The sequence below is a fragment of the Phyllobates terribilis genome, unplaced genomic scaffold, assembly GCF_046119375.1.
Source record: "Phyllobates terribilis strain yellow unplaced genomic scaffold, ASM4611937v1 Scaffold_4__5_contigs__length_816908805, whole genome shotgun sequence".
Classification (NCBI taxonomy): Eukaryota; Metazoa; Chordata; class Amphibia; order Anura; family Dendrobatidae; genus Phyllobates; species Phyllobates terribilis.
Genome location: NW_027362764.1, coordinates 783,227,120 through 783,250,886, shown reverse-complemented (window position 1 = coordinate 783,250,886; position 23,767 = coordinate 783,227,120). Strand labels below are relative to the sequence as shown.

The window sequence follows — 23,767 nt, the reverse complement described above, 5'->3', positions numbered from 1 at the left end:
ACCTGGAGCAGTTTGCCAAAGAAGAATGGTCTACAATTCCAGCAGAGCATTGTAAGAAACCCATTGATGGTTACCGGAAGCGGTTGTTCGCAGTTATTTTGGCTAAAGGTTGTGCAACCAAGTATTAGGCTGAGGGTGCCAATACTTTTGTCTGGCCCATTTTTTGGAGTTTTGTGTGAAATGATCAATGATTTGATTTTTGCTTCATTCTCTTTTGTGTTTTTTCCTTGCAAGCAAATTAAATGAAGGTAATAATACCAAAGAATTTGATTGCAATCATTTTCAGGAAGAAACTGAGTATTATCTGACAGAATTGCAGGGGTGCCAATACTTTTGGCCAGCACTGTACATCCTGTATTATACTCCAGAGCTGCACTCTCTATTCTGCTGGTGCAGTCACTGTGTACATACATTACATTACTGATCCTGAGTTACATCCTGTATTATACTCCAGAGCTGCACTCACTATTCTGCTGGTGCAGTCACTGTATACATTACATTACTGATCCTGTACTGATCCTGAGTTACATTCTGTATTATACTCCAGAGCTGCACTCACTATTCTGCTGCTGCCGTCACTGTGTACATACATTACATTACTGATCCTGAGTTACATCCTGTATTATACCCCAGAGCTGCATTCACTATTCTGCTGGTGCAGTCACTGTATACATACATTACATTACTGATCCTGTACTGATCCTGAGTTACATCCTGTATTATACTCCAGAGCTGCACTCACTATTCTGCTGGTGCAGTCACTGTATACATACATTACATTACTGATCCTGAGTTACATCCTGTATTATACTCCAGAGCTGCACTCACTATTCTGCTGGTGCAGTCACTGTTTACATACATTACATTACTGATCCTGAGTTACATCCTGTATTATACTCCAGAGCTGCACTCAGTATTCTGCTGGTGCAGTCACTGTTTACATAGGTTACATTACTGATCATGTATTACACTCCAGAGCTGCGCTCACTATTCTGCTGGCCTCACAGCTGAATTCTCCTAGGATTCCCCTCTACCCAGAACTTGTTCAGGTGATTGACATTCTGGGAGGTGTTTTCTTCACCCTAGGATCTGCCTGATAATGATCATTCTCACACCTCGCTGTATATTCGACTGTTGGTTCTGGAATGGACTTGATATCTGGTGAAATATTGCTCATTCAAATTGGATTTTTTTCGCTCGTTGACGGATGTTTTACCTTTTAAAGTCATTAATGAGGAATCTGCATCTCATCACTGGAAGCGCGGAGCCGGCAGAGATCGATCCTTGTTTTAGTTTACAGCATTGTCTTTCAAAACTGCAAGCTTGCTGATTGTTTCCAGTAACGATCGTCTGCCGTTTGTACTGTACACTAATTGTGACTCTGTGATGATAGTGGTAAGACTCAGATCTGGCTGCGAGCAGAGCCTCCCCCCCTCCCAATATTACAGCTAATGCCCGCTTTCTGTTTCTTTTTTAGATATTTCCAGACTTTCCTTCTCTCCAGGTAAGTGTTATTTTATGTATCTCAATGGTGTTAGCTTGTGAGTCCTTCTGAGCGTTTTGTGCTGTGTCTGAGCTCCTCATTGCCTTGCTGATGGTTTCCAAGATGCTCTTTATCTGTCGTCTTTGTCAGTTCTACAGTTCTACTCTTTTTGTTGCTGTTGTGCTCCCCCTAGTGGTGGCTGCTAGAAACATGAAAATTCTCATTTAACCTCTTTCCAATAGCAGTATATTGTAGTACGTCTGTGTTTTACATCTGATATCCGCCACTAATGGCAGCAACTGGGACTAGCTCTGATCGCTGCTGTTTAGCCATATAAATGCCGCTGTCAAGCACTAATATTTCTGTGTCTATACAAGTCCCATCTTCTTAAAATAATAAAATATATTCAAATGGCATAAATGCTTTTTTAGCAGTCGCTAAAACAACATTTAGAAAATATTCGTAGGAGGCCTCAAATGCCCAGTGGGTGATCCCAAATTCGGCTCCTTTCAGTAAACCTTGTCCCAAGCCAGCCCCCTTGTGGTCTTGATTGCTTTTTTTTTTTTATCAGTCGCTAAACCATCTTAAAATACAATAAAAAGCAATGAAAACAAAAGTACCGCATTATGGTGTCAATAAAAACTACAGCTCGAAAAAAATAATGGTCAGAATATGGGAACAGGGTTTTTTTTTTTTCTTTTTCAACAAATTTCCTACATTTTTTTTTCTGTTCTGAAATAATAATAATAAAAAAAAATAAACTATACAAGTATTGTTGACAGTGTTCTGATCTGGAGTATCATGTCACCAAGTCATTTTCACCGCACATTAATAACCCAAAAAATAATGAAAAAATTGTAGTGATTTTTTTTTTTTTGCATTTTTTAATTTTTTTTTTATTACGCTTGGAATTTTTTTTTCACGTTTGTATGCATTGTAAAATGAATGGTGTCCTTGTTGGCTGACAGATTAAAAAAAATATTCCTTTTGGAAGAAAGGGAGGAATAAAAATAAAACAAAGGCACCGTAGCAAAAAGTGGTGCTGATGGGAAGGGGAAAAAAATCTGTCTATTCCTTTCTGCGCTGAAAAAAACCAAAACCTTTAGAAAATATTCATAGGAGGCCTCAAATGCCCTTTGGGTGATTCCTGCCCCAAGCCAGCCCCCTCTTAGTCTTGATTGACAGCTTATGTCTTGTCATTATCTTCTGCACCGAAATCTTGTTCTTTCCGTGGCCGGCACATACGCAGAACTCCCACTGCTTAGGAGATCACCTACTGCTGATAACCTGTAGAGGTGGTCGGTAACCTAGGCAACGGGCTGTAAGCTAAAGAATTAAGAATCATTGTATTTCTTGAGAACGGAAAAGTTTTTAAGAGGTAAATTGCAAAGTTCTTGCGTTGTGAGCGTCCTCTGCTGTTGCAGTCTGATAACGTTTGACATGTCAGTAAATGCTACAGTTGTATCCGGTCTTCAGGTTCTTGGACTCTGCACTGATACATTGTAACAAACACACAAATCAGCACAGAAGAATTGCTGGATACCAGTGTAACAATCCCTCAGCTGTGAGAACTACAAGGCCTCTGCATGTAATGGCAGCGTTTCCGTTCACTGACTGTGTCAGAGGTTGTAATTTAGGAGCAGAGAAGATAATCCTGATTGTTGTTGAAGCAGAGTCCAATCACGCAGATGGAGGGGCATTTAGTTTATCGACGATCAATAGGAGATCAATGTATAATCAATGGTTCTTTTAAGGCCGCGTCACTGGGTTATTAACATGTGCGACTTCAGACACTGCTGCTTTATATATAAGATTTTTGAACAGTTTGTGTCCAGTCTATTGTTTTCTGTTATCAGCCATTATAGTTTTTTTTTTTTTTCTAATGGGATGAATGACACACCCCTGCACCCCTCTCCCCCACGGTCTCCAGTGCTGAGACCGATCCATATAGTTCACTGGTATCAGTCGCAGCTGCTTCATGCACCCTGCTCTGTAACTGCGCTGGCCCTTTACTTACCGGGAGGGTGGAACCAGATCTGCTAGCAGCACAGAGTATTTCAGGAGTACTGCTGATTTTCTGGAGGTAACAGACTGTGTAAGTTATATAGTCTACAAAGTGGACCCCAGAGTAGCACAGAGTATTTCAGGAGAGGAGACTGCTGATCTTACTGGAGTCATATAGTGAAAGGTGTGTGTGGGGAGTTACTTCAGCAGCACAGAGTATTTCAGGAGATGCCTAAGGGCAGATCTTGTGAAGGTTATATAGTAGAAGGAATAAAATCCCCCCCCATCCAACCCCAGCAGCACAGAGTATTTTGGGAGTGTGTGCTGATCTTGCTGGAAGTCACGTAGTCACAGGAGTGGGGGGTACTCAAGCAGCACAGAGTATTTCAGGAAGTGAGTGTGCTGCTCTTGTGGTAGGACTCTTGATACAATTAATGTTGTGACCTCAGAGCTGTAATCTCAATGTTTCACAATTCTTGGATTCCTGATTTCCTGCCGCATCGGAGCTTCTGCCGTCCCCGATGACGGGGACGATCCTGGAGTGGCGGCCGCCATATTGTGCGGATTGTCAGTTTCATAGTCCGGTTCCCTCTACCCCTGCAGCTGATCTCTGGGTACAGATGTAACCACCGCCGCCTCCATGGCAAGGTGCCCATAGAGTCCTATCATGACCTAGTCCTGCTGACCCCGATGCGGAGTGTTACAATGTGTCAGATCGGGGACACACTGTCAGCTAGGACTGATACTTTGTAGCCGAGAAAGATTTGTGCTGCTGATGTATTTTTCTCTCCCTGATTATCCATGTTGGATGCAATTGTAGCAACATCTCAGCTGTGAGACACCGGGTGTGAGCAGCTGATCTTTTTTGGATGTATGAAAAAATATTCCAGTTTTTCAAAGCAAACAAAGATGAAACCGGATATTATAAGTTTCAGTATGTGACATTTTCGGGGATTTTGCCGCAGTGAGTTCTGTGCTTTAGGCTCCGCTCTCCCGCAGATGTTCCTGTCTGGTATCACGGGTTGTTTTCTGTTCTCCGCTCTGGAAGGCAGTGACTGATGTGGTCATTTGCAGCGTGGGATTAAAGGAGGATAGCTGCAGGACAGCAGCCTGCGCCCATCGCTCTCCACACATTACATTATCTGTCCCTCCAGAATGCATGTGTCTGCATGTGGCTGGTGGGGACCTACACATGGCCACCGGGGATCAGTAATGGGGGTGAGGGTCCTACACATGATATCAGTTTACTACGAGAAATAAGAGCTGTGCCATGGCTGTGACCAATAACCTGTATACATAACGTGATGACTGTATAGATCTGTATGCATTGAGCTCCCCCTAGTGGTGGCTGTATAAATCTGTATGTAATGAGCTCCTCCTAGTGGTGACTGTATAAATCTATATGTAGTGAGCTCCCCCTAGTGGTGACTGTATAAATCTATATGTAATGAGCTCCCCCTAGTGGTGACTGTATAAATCTGTATGTAGTGAGCTCCTCCTAGTGGTGACTGTATAAATCTGTATGTAATGAGCTCCCCCTAGTTGTGGCTGTATAAATCTGTAGTGAGCGCCTAGTGGTGACTGTATAAATCTGTATGTAATGAGCTCCCCCTAGTGGTGACTGTATAAATCTGTATGTAATGAGCTCCTCCTAGTGGTGACTGTATAAATCTGTATGTAGTGAGCTCCTCCTAGTGGTGACTGTATAAATCTGTATGTAATGAGCTCCCCCTAGTTGTGGCTGTATAAATCTGTAGTGAGCGCCTAGTGGTGACTGTATAAATCTGTATGTAATGAGCTCCCCCTAGTGGTGACTGTATAAATCTGTATGTAATGAGCTCCTCCTAGTGGTGACTGTATAAATCTGTATGTAGTGAGCTCCTCCTAGTGGTGGCTGTATAAATCTGTGTCTAGTGAGCTCCTCCTAGTGGTGGCTGTATAAATCTGTATGTAGTGAGCTCGTCCTAGTGGTGGCTGTATAAATCTGTATGTAGTGAGCTCGTCCTAGTGGTGGCTGTATAAATCTGCTTCTAGTGAGCTCCCTCTAGTGGTGGTTGTATAAATCTGTATGTAGTGAGCTCCTCCTAGTGGTGGTTGTATAAATCTGCGTCTAGTGAGCTCCTCCTAGTGGTGGCTGTATAAATCTGCGTCTAGTGAGCTCCTCCTAGTGGTGGCTGTATAAATCTGCGTCTAGTGAGTTCCTAGTGGTGGCTGTATAAATCTGCGTCTAGTGAGCTCCTCCTAGTGGTGGCTGTATAAATCTGCGTCTAGTGAGCTCCTCCTAGTGGTGGTTGTATAAATCTGCGCCTAGTGAGCTCCTCCTAGTGGTGGCTGTATAAATCTGCATGTAGTGAGCTCCTCCTAGTGGTGGCTGTATAATCTGTATGTAGTGAGCTCCTCCTAGTGGTGGCTGTATAATCTGTATGTAGTGAGCTCCTCCTAGTGGTGGCTGTATAATCTGTATGTAGTGAGCTCCTCCTAGTGGTGGTTGTATAAATCTGTATGTTGTGAGCTCCTCCTAGTGGTGGTTGTATAAATCTGTATGTTGTGAGCTCCTCCTAGTGGTGGCTGTATAAATCTGTATGTTGTGAGCTCCTCCTAGTGGTGGTTGTATAAATCTGTATGTTGTGAGCTCCTCCTAGTGGTGACTGTATAAATCTGCATGTAGTGAGCTCCTCCTAGTGGTGGCTGTATAAATCTGCATGTAGTGAGCTCCTCCTAGTGGTGGCTGTATAATCTGTATGTTGTGAGCTCCTCCTAGTGGTGGCTGTATAATCTGTATGTTGTGAGCTCCTCCTAGTGGTGGCTGTATAACCTGTATGTAGTGAGCTCCTCCTAGTGGTGGCTGTATAACCTGTATGTAGTGAGCTCCTCCTAGTGGTGGCTGAATAACCTGTATGTAGTGAGCTCCTCCTAGTGGTGGCTGAATAATCTATGTATTCCGCTCCCCCTAGTGGTGGTTGTATAAATCTGCATGCAGTGAGCTCCCCCTAGTGGTGTTTGTATAAATCTGCATGTAGTGAGCTCTTCCTAGTGGTGGCTGTATAGATTTGTATGTCGTGAGCTCCCCCTAATGGTGTCCGCTGGCAGATAGACAGAATTTAATCTTTACATATTGTTTATTGGGGTCATGCTGAGGTGGTGGTAAAGGGGGTACACTGGTTATGTGGTTGGTCTTCTATGCGTGAAAGGGGTTTACATACAAAAAAAAATCCATTAAAAATATGTCCATCTTAAGGTGATGTTCACTAGGATCTGCCATCTTATTGACTGCTGGGGGTCTGAGCTTTGGGACCCCAGTGATCCTGGGAATGAGGGGCTGCAGCTCCATGAAGGTGAATGGGTCTAGCTGCTGGGGAAGGGACTCCTTCATTCTCAGGATCGGAGTCACAAAGCTCAGACCCCCAGCGATCAAAGTGGCAATGGAAAATTGGAACATCCCTTTTAAGGAACTGATACTCATTCTCTATGGCGATCTCCCTCCTCCATTGACGTCTATTGGAGATAAATATTTGCATTTTCCATTTGGATAATTTTTTCTTAAAACCCTTCGTTATTCCTCATGGAAATTTATGAATGAACTGTAGCTGGGAATTGCTGTTTAGGGGCGTGTCCCTGCACACTTGACTTTGTCCAATCATACTGTAGGGATACCCCCAAATTGTAACGCCCTCTTTATTCCTACATGTTCAAACACAATGCAGAGCACTGAGACTTGGTGCTCCAGGATCCTCATTGCATGAGAAATGCCAATATTTCCTACAGAACATCTTGTCTCATCACCGCCCCTCTGTTATTCCTCCTGGAAATGTATGAAGCAATGGCCCCTCACAGTGCTGATGCTGACATCTCTGATTGGCCAGTGTCTCTGTTGGGGGGGGGGGGGGAGGGGGGAAGGGGTTGGTTTTTAACTCGGTAACACCCAATTTTCTATTTATTAATACATTTCCAGGAAGAACTACTGAGGGGGCGGCAGATTAGATGTCCAATCAAATGCGCTTTAGATATGTCATTTGATGGGGAATAGAAGTGTTTGCCTAAACACATTGTCCCCTATTGTGCTCTAGCAGGTGACTTCTTAAAGGGGTTGTACAAAATGTAAAAAAAAATAAAATAAATGAAAGCGTGACATCAAGAAATATTCCTTTCAGTTGTCCCTGTATTTTTTTATGTTGCTATGATTAGATGTGGTTCCTGTCCCTTTAAATCCGCGAGATTAGCATATTGACAAGGTGTATGCAGATAAGCGGCCCCGCCCCCGCCCGGAGGCTCCGCCCTCGCTCTCCCCGGCGCTCGCTGTACCGGGATGCGGCGCGTGTCCGGCCCCGGCTGCTGCTGCGGGCGGCGCTGAGTCGGGACATTGTCGCCGCCTGTCGTGGTGTCGTCGTCGTCGTGTCCGGGCGTCGCTGGCGGTCGGGCCCCGAGCAGACAGGTGCCGCCATCTCTATGGAGAAGAGCGGCTGCAGCCCATTCCCGATCTGCTGGGCGAAAGGTAAAGGGCTGTGCGGAGGGAGGAACGGACTGCCGGGGGATGGCGAGTGCGGCCACATCCGGGGCCCCGGGGCCGCCACTGGCGGCGCTGCAGCGGGTTAACCCTGCACACGCCGGACCGGGTCAGCGGCGAGTTATTAACCCTTTCCTTGCGGTGTGAAATTAGGGGCGGCAGGGGGGTTAATTAACCATGACAGCTGCCTCTCACTCTCATTTAGTGTCAGAAGGGGTTAATAAACAGCAGCTCAGGTATTAACCCTTCACTGGTCATGACATTTTTTTTTTAATTTATTATTTTTCAAGTGGGTCATTAGGTGAAGTATTAACCCCATCTTGTCCGGGAATAAAGGGTTAATGGAGGCGCCGCCGATGCAGGTGTTTATTAACCCTTATTTTTTAGATGTGGCTCCTGAACTGTGTATGTGTGTGTTTGGGGGGGGGGGGGGTGTATTATTAACCCTCTGGGCTTGCAGGTCGTAAGGGGTTAATGCAGGTGGATGGTGTTAACTCTTTGCGCGCCACATCTTACTGTGTTTGCTGGGCAGGTTCTGGATTCGTCCATCCTTTTTGGTTGAGAAGGGGTTAATCAGTGCGGGATTTGGTTAACCCTTTCGGTGCCCATCCCTTGCTTTCTCTCTCCCCTGCTTGGCTTTTGTTTGTTGTGATCCAGGATCTTACTTAGCTTCTTCCGCCCAGACAAAGGGCAAAAAAAAAAAAAAAGAAATCAGGATATTAAAAATCTGCAAATGACGACACGTGAATTATTCATCCGCTCTCGCTCCACGTTCATTCATATCCCCGGGTGACGTGTTGGACGCGGCCGGCGGTGGCAGCTATGACATCATCAGAGGCTGACAGCGATGCGTTCTTTTATTTAGAGCTTTTGTTGTGACGGCGGCGTTTGTGTCTCTGCCTCTGTCTGCACACAGGGGGACGGCGGCGGGGGGACACCTCTGAGGTCACCACCTGCCGCCTCTGCATTAAGCGACACCGCTGATTCTGACATTAGGACGCGCCGGAATGACGCAAAGCTGCATCTACCGCCATAGGGCGTCCTGTGACTCCTGCACCCTGTGTTATGCGCCTCGCTCACATCGAAGTCCTAGACAACTTGCAACCAAAAAGTCCAACACCGCTGACAGCGCAAAAAGTCACCTGAACTCATCGCGTTCTTGTAGATCACAGCCTCCGCCACTTAAACACGATTTTTAATCCCTTCCTGTACAAAGTCACTATTGAGGTCGTAGTCTCCCAGATTATGGGAAAAAACGTGTGTATCCTCTACAGCGAGGGGGGCGGTGCACGAGGTGTCCGCAGTATAAGGGCCTGTGCTCATGTTGCAGATTTGTCGCATTTTTGCCACATTTCTTTTCTGCGCTGATTTGTTACAAAACCTGAAAGGTTTCCTGATGGCAGCAACAAGAATGAGAAGACTGAAGTCTCATTCACACGCTGCAGTCTCAAATCTGCAGCATGTCAATTCATTTAGATCTTTTGCTGCAGATTTTACCCTTATTATTATTATTAATATTAATATAGCGCCATTGATTCCATGGTGCTGTACATAAGAAGGGGTTACATACCAAATACAGATATCACTTACAGTAAACAAACTAACGCTGTGTACCCACTATGCTTTTTTTAAGCGTTTCCGCAGCGGCAAAAAACGCTGCATAAACGATTAAAAAACACATGGCAGAGGGTCTGCCATGTTCCCCAATGATGCTGCGGAAATTTCCGCTGCGGATTATCATTGTGGAAAAATCCACAGCACTACCAATTATTTTGCGGAAGTGCTGCGTTTTCACCGCCATTGACTTGCGTAATTCATGGGTTTCACTGCATCTGTACAAGCAGAATCCATGCGTTTCAATGTGCTGATGGTACCCGGGTCTGGAGGACAGGAGACTCCTCCGGACCTGGGTACCATAGAACCTGTAAAAAAAAAAAATAAAAAATAAATAAATATTATATTTACCTTCTGATGGCCTGCGGTGTGCTTGTCTTGGCTTGCGGGCAGCTCGCTGTGGACTTAAGGACCTGCGCTGAAGTCATTTAGTCATGTGACGGGTTTTTCTGCCAGGGAGATGCAGAAACGCTCAGGAAAAAATCCGGAACATTTCTGCATCGTGGGCACATAGCCTAACAATGATAGACGGGTACAGAGGGAAGAGGACCCTGCCCTTTCGGGCTTACATTCTACAAAAAATTAGTTTTTGTTTTTTTCATTATGTTGGATCTAATTTTGGTCAGTGTGTCACTTTTTCTAATCCGTGTATTATATTTTTTTATTTTTATATATATATATATATATAAAAAAAACAAAGTGATTTTTCATACCTTCAGTGAAGAATGAACAGCACTCAAACGACAAATATTTGGCATCTGAGTGCTTCCAGTTTATTCACAGACCCATTCACTTTAGTGATGAAGTTTGATTCACAAATCAGATAGAAAAAAATGGACATGACATTTCTTTTCGGTGGACAGCCATAGACTATGTTCACACTTGTGTTTGGGAGGTTTGTCCCTTTCATTGTAGGAACAGACAAAAAAAAATTCATGATCGAAATTGATCTGCTGCAAAACTGATGCAAGAGAATGCCCCCCTGGATTATTATGGGGTCCTTCTGGGTTCCAATATGGTGTCCTTTATTAGAATACAATACAAAAGTTCTGCATAATGCACTTTTCTACTGTTCTAAAAACTGACCTGGAAAAAAAAAAATTATTAAATTCATGTACTAGTATATTATAGCTTGTAAAGAAGATTTAAGGCTGATAAAATGATCTGGTACCTGAGGCTCACTAGTAATGTTTCTGCCCTCCATATCAGTCCTGAGTTTGGAATCCCTGGAACTGACAAACATAAATTTAAGAGACCTCCACTGACCACAATGTCCAGTGTTAGGACTGTGAATACAAAAGAGTCACTTCTACAGGAGAAGACCATGCAAAATAGTGTAACAAATTGTTTTTCTGTTTAAGCGCTTAATCTGAATGCATAAAATCCACAAAAAAAACTGCGTGAACAAACCCAAAATCTGAACCCAAGATGGAAGCAGCCAGTGACTGGGTGGAATCTGTGACTTCTCTGCATTTAGTGGTCACTACTCACCTGTGCGGTTATCTGTAGGAATCTCCTCTTTACACCGCTCATCACCCCTCACATATGTCTCTGTAGTATTATTGTGGGTCAGATCTTTACCCTGTAATGAGTGGGTGAAAAAATCTGCACCAAAAATGCAACGAGATGTGATGTCACAGCGCGACCGTACCATCCTCATGTCGCGCACCTAATGCTCGCCTACAGTTTTGTAATTCATGGATTACCAAGAATTTTGCAAGACTAGCGCAGAGTTGGCCATGTGGCAAAATAATAACGCTGGTGGTTTTTATTTTTTAAAGAGTGCGATTTGATATAAAAACAGCAAGTTTGCTGGACTAATTAATGTTGCATTTTTTTGCTGCTTATGAACACATTACTATAGATTTATAACCTGCCGATCCTCGGGGGGGTGTATATTTCTGCACGCACATCAGTCTCATGAATATTTAATGACGGAGGGCGCAGGCACTCAGCCGCAACCCCGATCCCGTTACTTCTCAGCCCATTAACGTTTTGGCTAATGTTCACTGTGAATTACTCTTCCCATCATGCCTCTGGGGACCGGGTCATGTGACCAGGCTTGTGCTGAACACTGCATTCTGGGATAGGCCGGCGTCCATTAATAAATCCTGTGCTGTGTCCTGGCGGCTGAAAAGCTGCGGCTTTGTTACTGTGTTGCGTCACCCAGTTACTGTTGTTATAGCGTTCCATAATGAAACGTTTTGCTGCTTTTGGTTCAGCTGCCTTTTTTTTGTCTTTTTTTTTTTCAAGAGCTTGCTGTCAAAGGTTGGAAACATTGTTGATGGTTGACTCAAGTTTTTTTTAGGTTACATACAGGACTGTGCAAAAGTTTTAGGCATGTGTGGAAAAAAATGCTGCAAAGTAAGAATGTTCTGAGCTGATGGCACCGCTGGACATCTTTTGATTTTGAAGGGAAGTAACATAATGTCTTTCATCTGCTGCACAAAGTTTCCTTGGCAGACTACTGCATCTCCCGTCTGCAATCCTTAACTTGGCCCTTTCTTGCTGCTTCCCCGAAAGAGCTTGAACAGCAATGCCTGACCTCGCTTATGCAGTATAACTAACTTGTCTTGTTGCTGTGCTCAGTCTGGCCATGGTGTATGACCTGTGACATGACACAGTCTTCCACAACCTCACCTATATAGCCGAATTTGTCTATTCATTACCCAGTTTCTATTTCCGTTAATCACTGTGTGTTTCAACCCAAATATGAAAATAGTGATCATGATGGTACAATTGGTTACTCCCACACCCAACTATAATTCTACACTTGCAGAAAGTCAGGGATTTTGTACCTAGAAGAACTGACTAAGGCGATGGGCGGTCACCAAATATTGGTGGAATTTAGAATTCTCTTGTTCATTCACTTCTATTTATTATTTTCTGTTTTTGTTTGCATTTTTACCTTGTAACTGTTTTTTCAACCTCAGACTTGTGCACAATACTGTACACTGTAACAAACCCTCAGCTCTGAAAGATGTTTTTATTTATTTTTTTAATCACCCCACATCTGAAGGAGTGACTTGGAGGGGTTGATGTGCCTGCTCACTGGGTGCAGAGTTCGTGCCTAGTGGAGCTGCCGGCCCCGCTGGGTGCAGGGGTCGTGCCTAGTGGAGCTGCCGGCCCCGCTGGGTGCAGGGGTCGTGCCTAGCGGAGCTGCCGGCCCGCTGGGTGCAGGGGTCGTGCCTAGCGGAGCTGCCGGCCCCGCTGGGTTCAGGGGTCGTGCCTAGCGGAGCTGCCGGCCTGCTGGGTGCAGGGGTCGTGCCTAGCGGAGCTGCCGGCCCCGCTGGGTGCAGGGGTCGTGCCTAGTGGAGCTGCCGGCCCCGCTGGGTGCAGGGGTCGTGCCTAGCGGAGCTGCCGGCCCGCTGGGTGCAGGGGTCGTGCCTAGCGGAGCTGCCGGCCCGCTGGGTGCAGGGGTCGTGCCTAGCGGAGCTGCCGGCCCGCTGGGTGCAGGGGTCGTGCCTAGCGGAGCTGCCGGCCCGCTGGGTGCAGGGGTCGTGCCTAGCGGAGCTGCCGGCCCGCTGGGTGCAGGGGTTAACGCGCCTCTGCTGCGGGATGTCTCTCCTGTGTTTGCTTGTTTTGGATCCTGGTCCATAGGAGGATCTCTGTACCCCGCGCTCATGTTTGCTTTCTTCCTTCACGTTCAGTGCAGCCTCGGTTTCTCTCAACACTTCTATTGTGAGGACGGATGAAATACGATGTTTATCTGCTGGTTTTATCCACTGTGATTAGAAAGACATGTGAGGTGAATGTCAGGATTTAAAGGGAAAACCTCGGCCCTCTCCATAGCTGCTTTATAAAATAACCGAGCTGCAGTGTAAAGCATGGGAAATGATCCATACACATTCGGGTAATGCCAGTGCCACCAGCTGACCATGTAATCCTATCTTCTACGTGGCATGTCTCTCTGTGGATTTTCCTGATGTTTTGCAGGCACAGTATTATAGCAGCATTGTGGGTGCTGATTTTATTCCTCCGCGTGGCTTCTGGTGGTGCAGGACATTGACGTTTTCATGAGGCATTCTGTCTTCCTTAGTGATCGCCGGCGTCCTGTCTGCCATTTCTCATTTCCAGCGCTCCTCTGATGAACGCTCTTGTCTTGTGTCCCCGCTATCCCCGGCTCTGTAATCCCATCCCCCGTCATCCCTCACTCCATGTTTGCCTGCGTGTGTAACAGCTGCCATAGCAGTGTCAGGTACACGGGCGGATATGATGGATGCTCAGTGTGGCGCATGATATGGAGACCACTGAAAAAAATAGTGGAACGGGTCCCGTGAAAATAAGCTGATCTCAAAGTGCCCCCTCTGCTTGGACCCCCTGCGATCAGCTGTAAACTCTGATGACACCCTGCAGTAAGTGTCCAATCTCCCTGCAGCGCCTCCAGAGAAGAAATGAAGCATTGCACAATTATATCAATGCCGGAGTAATGCAGGGCAGGAAGGTCCTCCACCACTTGGGACGCTCTAAATGCCGTTTTTCCACCCTGGTGAAGAACAGGGGACCCCCTCTAAGTTTTTGCCTTTGCGGCCATTGCTCCAGTTTACGATTTCCCTCTGATGGACGTTGCCAGTTCTCTCTTTCCCAGCCGTTAAGGAGGCTATAATGACCGGAGCATGTCTTGGGTAGTCCTATATATGTCACCTCCATCCTCATCCTGTTTGGGGTCCTCCTGCTGGAGCGGACTGCAGTTTCTTCTTTCTGCGGAGCGGCCCTTAGCGCAGCTGAGACTCTGAACTATTAAGTGTTTCAACTCTGACTGTATGGATAGTAATGGTACACGTCCTGCAGCTTTGTGAGTTTTTCAGCGTCCTGATATAAAGGCACATTCACACCCGGCAGAAGTTTCTGTCACTCTCCTGTCAATAAGGCTTGAAAAAAAAAATGTGCATGCAGGCGGATTCTGGTCTTAGGGATGTGTATGCAGAGGAGTAGGGGGCTGTGTTTTGGGGATTCATGCTTGCAGGAGGGGCCCTGGGTTTAGGTATACACTGGAGAGCGGGGTCTGGCCTTAGGTGATGCACTGGAGGGCGGGGTCCGGCCTTAGGCGATGCACTGGAGGGCGGGGTCCGGCCTTAGGCGATGCACTGGAGGGCGGGGTCCGGCCTTAGGCGATGCACTGGAGGGCGGGGTCCGGCCTTAGGCGATGCACTGGAGGGCGGGGTCCGGCCTTAGGCGATGCACTGGAGGGCGGGGTCCGGCCTTAGGCGATACACTGGAGGGTGGGGTCCGGCCTTAGGCGATGCACTGGAGGGCGGGGTCCGGCCTTAGGCGATGCACTGGAGGGCGGGGTCCGGCCTTAGGCGATGCACTGGAGGGCGGGGTCCGGCCTTAGGCGATGCACTGGAGGGCGGGGTCCGGCCTTAGGCGATGCACTGGAGGGCGGGGTCCGGCCTTAGGCGATGCACTGGAGGGCGGGGTCCGGCCTTAGGCGATGCACTGGAGGGCGGGGTCCGGCCTTAGGCGATGCACTGGAGGGCGGGGTCCGGCCTTAGGCGATGCACTGGAGGGCGGGGTCCGGCCTTAGGCGATGCACTGGAGGGCGGGGTCCGGCCTTAAGGTATGTGCTTGCGGGGGAGCAGATCTAGGTTCACTCACAGATGTGAGTGGAAGGCTCAGGTTTTGGTGTGGTGGGGGTCCAAGTTCAGACTTGTCTAGATTTGGTGGTGTATAGAGGGGGGGTTCTGGGTTTACAACCATGTGGGGGAGCTTGATTCGCAGATGTGGGGTCTCTGCTCTGTGCACTTGGGCGTTCTTTCATCTGGAACATGATGGGTCTTGATTCGGACCATGTTGAGGGGAGAGGGTCTCATTTTGAGGCATTCCGATCACGTGTGGAGGGGGGAGTTCCTGTACTGTGCATGTGGGGGGTTTAGTTCAGTCCATGTTGGGGGGTCTCTCTTCTGGGAATGTTGGGGGTCTATGTTCGGCCCACGTGGGGCACGTCTGTTCTGGACATTCGTGTCCTCCTCCCGTATCTGCTGTGTATTGGTGCATCCATATCCTATATACATCACATAACGCCACATGTCGTCATCCTCCGTGGTTGGGGCTGATACCATTTTCTCGTCTTGCCCCTAGAGGGCTGTTATGGGGGTGTATTACTTCCCGGGGGGTATGAACACTAATGCGTTTTCCATGTGATCAGCCGGCGTACATCTGTCGGTGTTATTTACAGCTGGATCGGGGGCCTGTGCATCCGTCTGACTGCGTTGCGTCCTCTGCGCTCTGTTTCCTCTTTCCAAATCCGCTGCACTTGTCAGAAGGGATTACGGCGGGCACCCGGGTAATACCACCGCCGCTGCAGCCTGCCAGCCCGCCGCTTTCACAAATCCCTGTTGTCATGGCAACAGATCAGTGACCCTTTTGTGATGCTGCCCTTAAACTTGTGACCTGCTTCCCAGGGTTGATGGGGGTGGGTGACCTTCCATAGGGATTCACTTCCTGCCTCCTCTTTCTGGAGGAGCGTTATGTAGTGCAGCAGCGGGCCGGATCCTCTCTTCCATCCTGTTTTATATCTATTTCTTCCACCTTATTTAATTAAGTCGCTTGTTTATCAATCCGAGCGCTCGCCGGGTTAAACCGGTGTCCATTGTAATGGAAACAAGAGGCTGTTACAATGTATCGGCCTGGTTGGCATGGAGATACGATTCAACATCTCTACCGTTTAGTGTATACAGCACCTATGCAAGGAGGAGAACATACATGATAGGTGAGCTCTGTTGTAAGGTGGCTGACTCTTCCTCCCGATAGATGTGACGTATTCATGAGAACTCGGCCCCAGGGGTCTCCACCTACCGGACCTGTCGGCACCCGGCGATTAACTCCGTACCTTCTGTTGTATGTGGCATGAACGGATGCATCGAATAATTATTAATGGCCCCAGATGTCGGGGGGTGCGATAAAAGTTAACCCTTTCAATCTGCCGTACTGCCGGTGCGGTACTCAATGCTGCCAGGAACATGTGACGACCATCACATTCCCCCCCCCCCCCCGATAGAGGTCAGAAGAGGGTCCCCTCTATCCTCCGCCGTTGATGAGGAAGCCATGTTGAGTAGCCACCATCAGGTTAGCTTCATTGAATGGGACCTGTCCGTGTGCAGAACTGATCCTCGGGGTCAGCCTTGGATTTCTGCTGCAGATCTGACCTCTGCTTACACGCCCTTCGATGTCCCTTTAGATCCAGTTTACCAGTATTTGCCCATACTGGAGTCAAGAACAGGCTTTCCGCTAATGTTTCTATTTACTTTCAGCAACCAGAGACATCTTGCTAGAAAAAAAAAAAAAGTCTAGAATCTGGAACTACTATCCCGGTATCGGATGTTTAAGTTTAGTGGCCCTTTAAATCCCCCTTTCAGGGCAGATGCTGGCAGTGAAGCCTGTGGCCGTTGCTCTCGCAGAGCTGGAATTTTCCCATTTCGTGTCTTTACACGCCGGACGGCTCTGTATACGCAGTAAACAGCTCTCACCCGGACGTGGCGCGTGTTGCCATAAGAGGGCGCGCTGCGACCCGGTCACCTGCCGCTCCACGCCCCAATCCTACAGGCGCTGACTCATCGCATCAGTCAGGTGTTTCCTTCTTCATTGTGTTATGTAAGCGCACATGAAAAAAGCCTGGAACTGTCAAATACTCAGTGATGCCATCGGCAGGATCTGTCGGTGAATGGGAAAGCTCTTGTTGGAGGAGCCACATCGTCAATCAGTTGCTTGCAGTGGATTCAGCTCCTGCAGCTGCTTTTGCCGGCTACATGGTGGCATTTCAGATGGACGGTTGCCCACGTGGCACATGTACAGCTCCAGAGTATTTTTTTTGTCTCCTAGAGGCTTTCTCTTTAGCTAGACTGATATTTTGATTCCTCCATGATGCATTTACTCTGCACCGATACATTGTGAGCCGTTTTGCTAAACGTTATAATTTTCAGGGGAGACTGGAAGCCATTTGTGCAAAATTTTGCTACTTTTTTAAAAAGTTGCCATTGACAACAAAAAAAAAAAAGCCAAAAACATCTGGAAACTTAAAACGCTGCCCACAATGGTGAAGGCAGATAAGATAGCCATGAAAAAGGCGCGAAAAACATGAAGAACTGAGGAAAAAAAAGCACAAATGCAATAATGAATCTGCGCATAGATGTCAGCAAAGATTTCTGCATGATTAACAGCAAGCCGAGATCTTGGACATGGGGAAGCATTGTAGCAGATCGACCTCATGATCTGGGGGCGCAGCGGTTGCAGCCACTTTACTGGTTTGTGGTTGTGGGGGCGCTGGTGCAGATTTTGTATTTCCAGAGCCAGTCGTTGATATGAACCGGTCACAGGCTTGTGCGGCTGTCATGGCACTACATGTATCAGCATGCCCACCAAGATGGCATTTCTTTAATGGAGGGAAGCCTTTCCTGCGCAGTTGCTATTAAGTTGCAGGTTCGGTCATGCTGGGGCGGCTGCGGCGAGCTCTTGTATACGCCGGTATCAGGTCGTCACTTACTACTACTATACACGGGTTGATGTATAATCGGCACCCGGTGTGGTCCCTGGGGCTGAACTCGATCACGGGGAAAGGGGTCCTGCGAGAGGAGGGGGTGCAGATTTTGTAGGAGGTTATGTAGTGGAAGGAGCAAGATCCCCCAGCAGCACAGAGTATTTCAGAAGAGTGTGTGCTGAAATTATAGTAAGTTACGCAGTGCAAGGAGCAGGGTCCCAGCAGCACAGAGTGTTTCAGAAGAGGAGTGTGTGCAGATCCTGTATGAGATTGTGCAGTGTAAAGAGCATGGGGACCTCAGCAGCACAGAGTATTTCAGTAGAGGCGTGTGTGTTACTCATTGTAAGGAGCAGGGTCCCCAGCAGCACAGAGTATTTCAGAAGAGGAGTGTGTGTTATGAATTGTAAGGAGCAAGGTTCCCAGCAGCACAGAGTATTTCAGAAGAGGGGGGTGTGTGCAGATCCTATAGGCGATTTGTGCAGTATGAGCAACAGGGTCCCCAGCAGCACAGAGTGTTTCAGGAGAGCAGCCTGAAGATCTTGTATGAGATTACACAGTGTAAAGAGCAGGGTTCCCAGCAGCACAGAGTATTTAAAGTATTTCATAAGAGGAGCTGCTAATCTTGAGAGGTCATCCATGTTGGTTCCTGCCCCTTATGTACCCCTGAGTGTGTACTCTCCCCCACAGCAGTTCATTAAAGGGATATCACAGGATCATTCGGGAACCCTCCTTGTCCTCTTACATTGGGGGGGTCATTACTTTGTAAAACTTTCTACCAGTTTCCTGGAAGTCCTGCTTCCAGCGGGTGCGATAGGAAGTGTCGCGGTAAGTGAGCGAATATTTCTAGAAGTAGGTCAGTCCCCAGAAGAGGGACGCAGCGTGGAAGGATAATGAAGCCCCCCCCTCCCACTCCCTGCCCCCTCTTTTCCCGGTGGACGGCGCCTAATTGTTATAATCAGTCTAAATTCATTGCCCCTGCGCAGATCGGCAGCCGGAGAATGGAGGGGCACAAACTAGGACGCTGCCATCCTCTGCAGGCAGAAAATGAGTGATCAGTCGGAGGGAGGGGGCGGGTGACAGGGGGCTTTCTGGGGTTATTGGGGGGGCTCCTCCGAGCATTACCCTTCAAGCCAATCTGGAGACGCAGGGTTAACTCAAGCGAAGTATAAAGCAGCGCATCAATCAGTGGTACTCCCAGCTGTCACACCCCAAATGTCCCAATAACCTCTATGGCTATCACCTACCCATGAGATATGTAGGATAACTGGGGGTCTTTCCACTGGGACCTCCACAAATCCAAAGTGTGATTGAAGCGGAAGTGAGCAGCTCCTATGCTGCAGTGGCACAGGGAACTTTGACCCCCGGTTCTTGTGATCTGTGAGGGTCCCAGCGGCCCCTATTGTTCACTCCCAGTATTATGTTGCTTACAGAACAATCCCTTTAAATGTCGGCTCCAATCATAGCAACACATCAGCTGTTCTGGATTTCTGTCATTTACTGACCAGATGTAGAGATCCTGAAAAAGAAAAAGAAAAAACTCATTTTAATAAGAAATTGCACAACTTTTCATCATATAAAATGATTTACGTATGAACAGGAGGACCCCTCTAGGATGTGTTTACAGGGGTCGGAGCGGCGCCTGAGCGGCAAATCTTGGGGGCTCCGAGGATTGTATGTGCCAGTGGCAGCATCTACAGAGTTTTGCCGCCCCCCCCCCATACTTTTAATGCTTTTTCCAAGGTTTTGTTAAATTCTCTCAAAATGGCTGATAACAGGGGACAATAGTCTTCCGCATCAGGCTGGCTCCTCCCAGCCATACTTTAGCGTGTTTAGCAGGGTGGTAGCACCCTGACCCTGCTCCCGGTTCTTATGGATCTCCATTGATCCCGGAGGGTGCTGATGCCTCGCCTTATCCCGGCGCCATCACTGTGTAAATCTGCACAGCACAGGCCGGACCTCCAGATGGCAGGGGGAGGAGGGGATTTAGGACCCCAGATTAAAGGCATAATCCCTGGCACACGCGGGCTGTGTTACCGTTGATTAGAATAGAAAATCTGTCTTTGTTCTTGGTTTTAAAACAAAAAGTAAAGGTCCGAACCAATCCGCACCCAGTGTACACACAAGGAAGACCCTCGGCGTACAGCCCCCTTCAGGCCCTGGTTTAGACGTACTGCTGTGTATCTGTTTTCCTTGCAGCATAATTTGCTCCGGTAATCCCTTAGGATCACATAATAAATACTAGCTGTCAGCGAACACACACATTATTTAAAGGGGTCATTCCCATCTTTATAAATTAGTATTGTCGGATAGTGCTCGCAAATACAAGCAATTTTGCAATTTACTGCTTGTTAAATTTTTTAGCCGTTCTTGAGATATTAACACTTTTCTCGTTGCCTTTGAGAACCCGGCCACCTCTGCTACACAGCAGAACATGCGCAGTGCTTACAAGCTCGACAATAGCGGTGGTCTGTCTCCTAGGCAACAATCTAGTAAGCAAAATAAAAAGTGTAAATAGCTCAAGAACGGCTGCAGATTTTAATAAACAACAAATTGCAAAGCTGCTTGTATTTACAAGAACTATCTGACAATATCCGTTTTGAAGATGGAATAATCCCTTTACATTCATGTGTTGATGCATTTACATTTGTGTTTGGAGTATGACTGACTCATTGCTCTGCAAGCGGGACCCTTTAATTCCTCATTCACAGACCGTCACTGTATAGATTCCCAGGACATAACAAACCTCACACGTTTTACGCCACGCTTCGTCTCGACGGCGATTTACCCCCCCAGAGCGTCTAGTCTCCAGCGTCGGGAGATATGAGGCTCCACGCAATGTCGTCTCCAGCGCACAATGTGACCGGAGAGGAAACCTTGTAGTTTTAACCCGTTCTGCGCCACACTGTGTATTATACACTGATGCCACTGGTTTTAACCCTTTGGTTTATCTTGCAGAATATGACCGACACTTAGCATCCAGCAAGAGCATGGCGGCGGCTTACCTGGACCCGAACCTGAACCACACACCGAGCTCGAACGCTAAGTCCCGTCTGAGTGCCGGCATGGAGCGATCGCCGGGGACCATCGAGAGAGTCTTAAAAGTCTTCCATTACTTCGAAACGAACAGCGAACCAGCAACCTGGGCCAGCAATATCCGGCACGGGGACGCCACCGATGTCCGAGTAAGCACAAATAACATGTTTTTTTTTTTTCTCCATTCACAGTCAAAGCTGCAAAAAAAGAGCAGGAACTCGGTTCACTCCTTAAAGGGGCACTTTTACATTTTTATTTGTTGTTTTTGGCCACAAGTAGTGGTAACGTCCCGAAAACGAGTCCACCTAAGTGCCACAGCCAATCACTGGGCATGAAAATTAACTTTGCGTATATGGAATGTGATTGGCTGCAGCGGTCATATGACAGGATGTCGCGTTTGAGTGGCTGGACCATGAGCGATTTCCGTTTCCATACAATGATGATGGCAAGCATGTGGTTAATAGCTGTCCCCACTTCTGGGCAAGTGGATAAACCCTTTAAATGTAGAAATAATCTTGTCTTGCAGCAGAATTGTGATTGCACCTCTGGACGTAAATAAATATTAAAACAAAAAATTTGCAAAGTTAAAGTGCGAGACTCATGGGGTGATGTTTATGCTGCATAATTGTCATCTTGTTACTTGACTTTTTGTAATTTTTATCAATTGTGATAAAATCTTACAACAGAAAGACCCCAATAGCGGCTGCGGCCCCCCCATCCTCCAATCAGCTGTAAACATGATTTATGTCCTTGTGGGCAGTAAACCTCGTCCCCGGCCACCGGACCCGACTGTGTCTTGTCGTCTGCAGCTCCGAATTCTTTTCTCGTTTATTCTGTCGACTTTCCAATGAAAACTGGCGTCTGCGCTCACCGGGCTCTGCTACATACAGCGCAGGATCCCAAAATAGTAACAGACTCCGCAGATGGGCAGGAACTGTCTGCAAGATTAAGCTGCGAGCAGCGGGACAACGGCAGGAAGACATTTTTGTGCAAGTTGTGTTTTTCCCCAAATCGATTGTCACCAAAATCTGCTAATCCGGAATCCGATCTATTCACAGTGTAATGGATATTGTAAAATATATATATTCACATGTATAGGCCACGTCCACCTATAGTAAACCTGCTTTGTACTCTAGAGCTGCACTCACTATTCTGCTGGTGCAGTCACTGTGTGCATACATTACATTACTGATCCTGAGTTACATCCTGTATTATACTCCAGAGCTGCACTCACTATTCTGCTGGTGCAGTCACTGTGTGCAGCTCTGAAGTATAATACAGGATGTAACTTGGGATAAGTAATGTAATGTATGTACACAGTGACTGCACCAGCAGAATAGTGAGTGCAGCTCTGGAGTATAATACAGGATGTAATTCAGGATCAGTACAGGATCAGTAAAGTAATGTATGTACACAGTGACTGCACCAGCAGAATAGTGAGTGCAGCTCTGGGGTATAATACAGGATGTAACTCAGGATCAGTACAGGATCAGTAATGTAATGTATGTACACAGTGACTCCACCAGCAGAATAGTGAGTGCAGCTCTGGGGTATAATACAGGAGGTAACTCAGGATCAGTAATGTAATGTATGTACACAGTGACTCCACCAGCAGAATAGTGAGTGCAGCTCTGGGGTATAATACAGGATGTAACTCAGGATCAGTAATGTATGTACACAGTGACTGCACCAGCAGAATAGTGAGTGCAGCTCTGGAGTATAATACAGGATGTAACTCAGGATCAGTAATGTAATGTATGTACACAGTGACTGCACCAGCAGAATAGTGAGCGCAGCTCTGGAGTATAATACAGGATGTAACTCAGGATCAGTAATGTAATGTAATGTATGTACACAGTGACTGCACCAGCAGAATAGTGAGTGCAGCTCTGGAGTATAATACAGTATCTAACTCAGGATCAGTACAGGATCAGTAATGTAATATATGTACACAGTGACTGCACCAGCAGAATAGTGAGTGCAGCTCTGGAGTATAATACAGGATGTAACTCAGGATCAGTACAGGATCAGTAATGTAATATATGTACACAGTGACTGCACCAGCAGAATAGTGAGTGCAGCTCTGGAGTATAATACAGTATCTAACTCAGGATCAGTACAGGATCAGTAATGTAATATATGTACACAGTGAGTGCAGCTCTGAAGTATTATTATTATTATTATTATTTATTATTATAGTATAATACAGAATGTAACTTGGGATAAGTAGTGACCTTTTTTGGGGGGGGGGGGGGGGGGTTTGTGACGAATGGTGTGGAGATTTACATTAATGACTATTTTTCTGATTATTTCTTGTTCAGGGAATCATTCAGAAGATTGTGGACAGTCACAAAGTAAAATGTGTCTCCTCGTATGGATTACGCCTGAGTCACCTGCACTCTGAGGAGGTCCACTGGCTGCACCCGGATATGGGGGTGTCTCACGTCAGAGAGAAATATGAGCAATCCCACCCACCGGAAGAATGGAAGTAAGTGAGCGCTGGGATCCCACACCTCTGACTCTTCTCGGTTGCCTTTCCGTGGCGTCGGTTTAACTCTTTGTCCTCCGGCCGTCAGCTGTAAAGGTCATTGCGAGACCTCAAACTGTAAGAGAAGCAAAGAGATGATCTGAGATTGTGAGCTCCCCGGATCAA

At 47.0% G+C, this 23,767-nt stretch overlaps 1 protein-coding gene across 1 annotated transcript; it reads left to right on the top strand.

Moving 5' to 3' along the window:
• The first annotated feature begins 1,477 nt into the window (after positions 1 to 1,477).
• LOC141266067 (focal adhesion kinase 1-like) lies at positions 1,478 to 23,606 on the top strand. Its single transcript, XM_073679943.1, has 3 exons — positions 1,478 to 1,504; positions 21,037 to 21,263; positions 23,436 to 23,606. The coding sequence occupies exons 2-3, from the start codon at positions 21,069 to 21,071 to the stop codon at positions 23,604 to 23,606; spliced, it is 366 nt and encodes a 121-aa protein (XP_073536044.1). The 5' UTR covers positions 1,478 to 1,504; positions 21,037 to 21,068.
• The last annotated feature ends 161 nt before the right edge of the window (positions 23,607 to 23,767 follow it).

Coding starts and splice junctions, on each gene's coding strand:
- LOC141266067 (XM_073679943.1), top strand. CDS start 21,069: ATGGCGGCGGCTTACCTGGACCCGAACCTGAACCACACACCGAGCTCG. Junction 21,264..23,435: donor GGGACGCCACCGATGTCCGA/GTAAGCACAAAT, acceptor TTTCTTGTTCAG/GGAATCATTCAGAAGATTGT.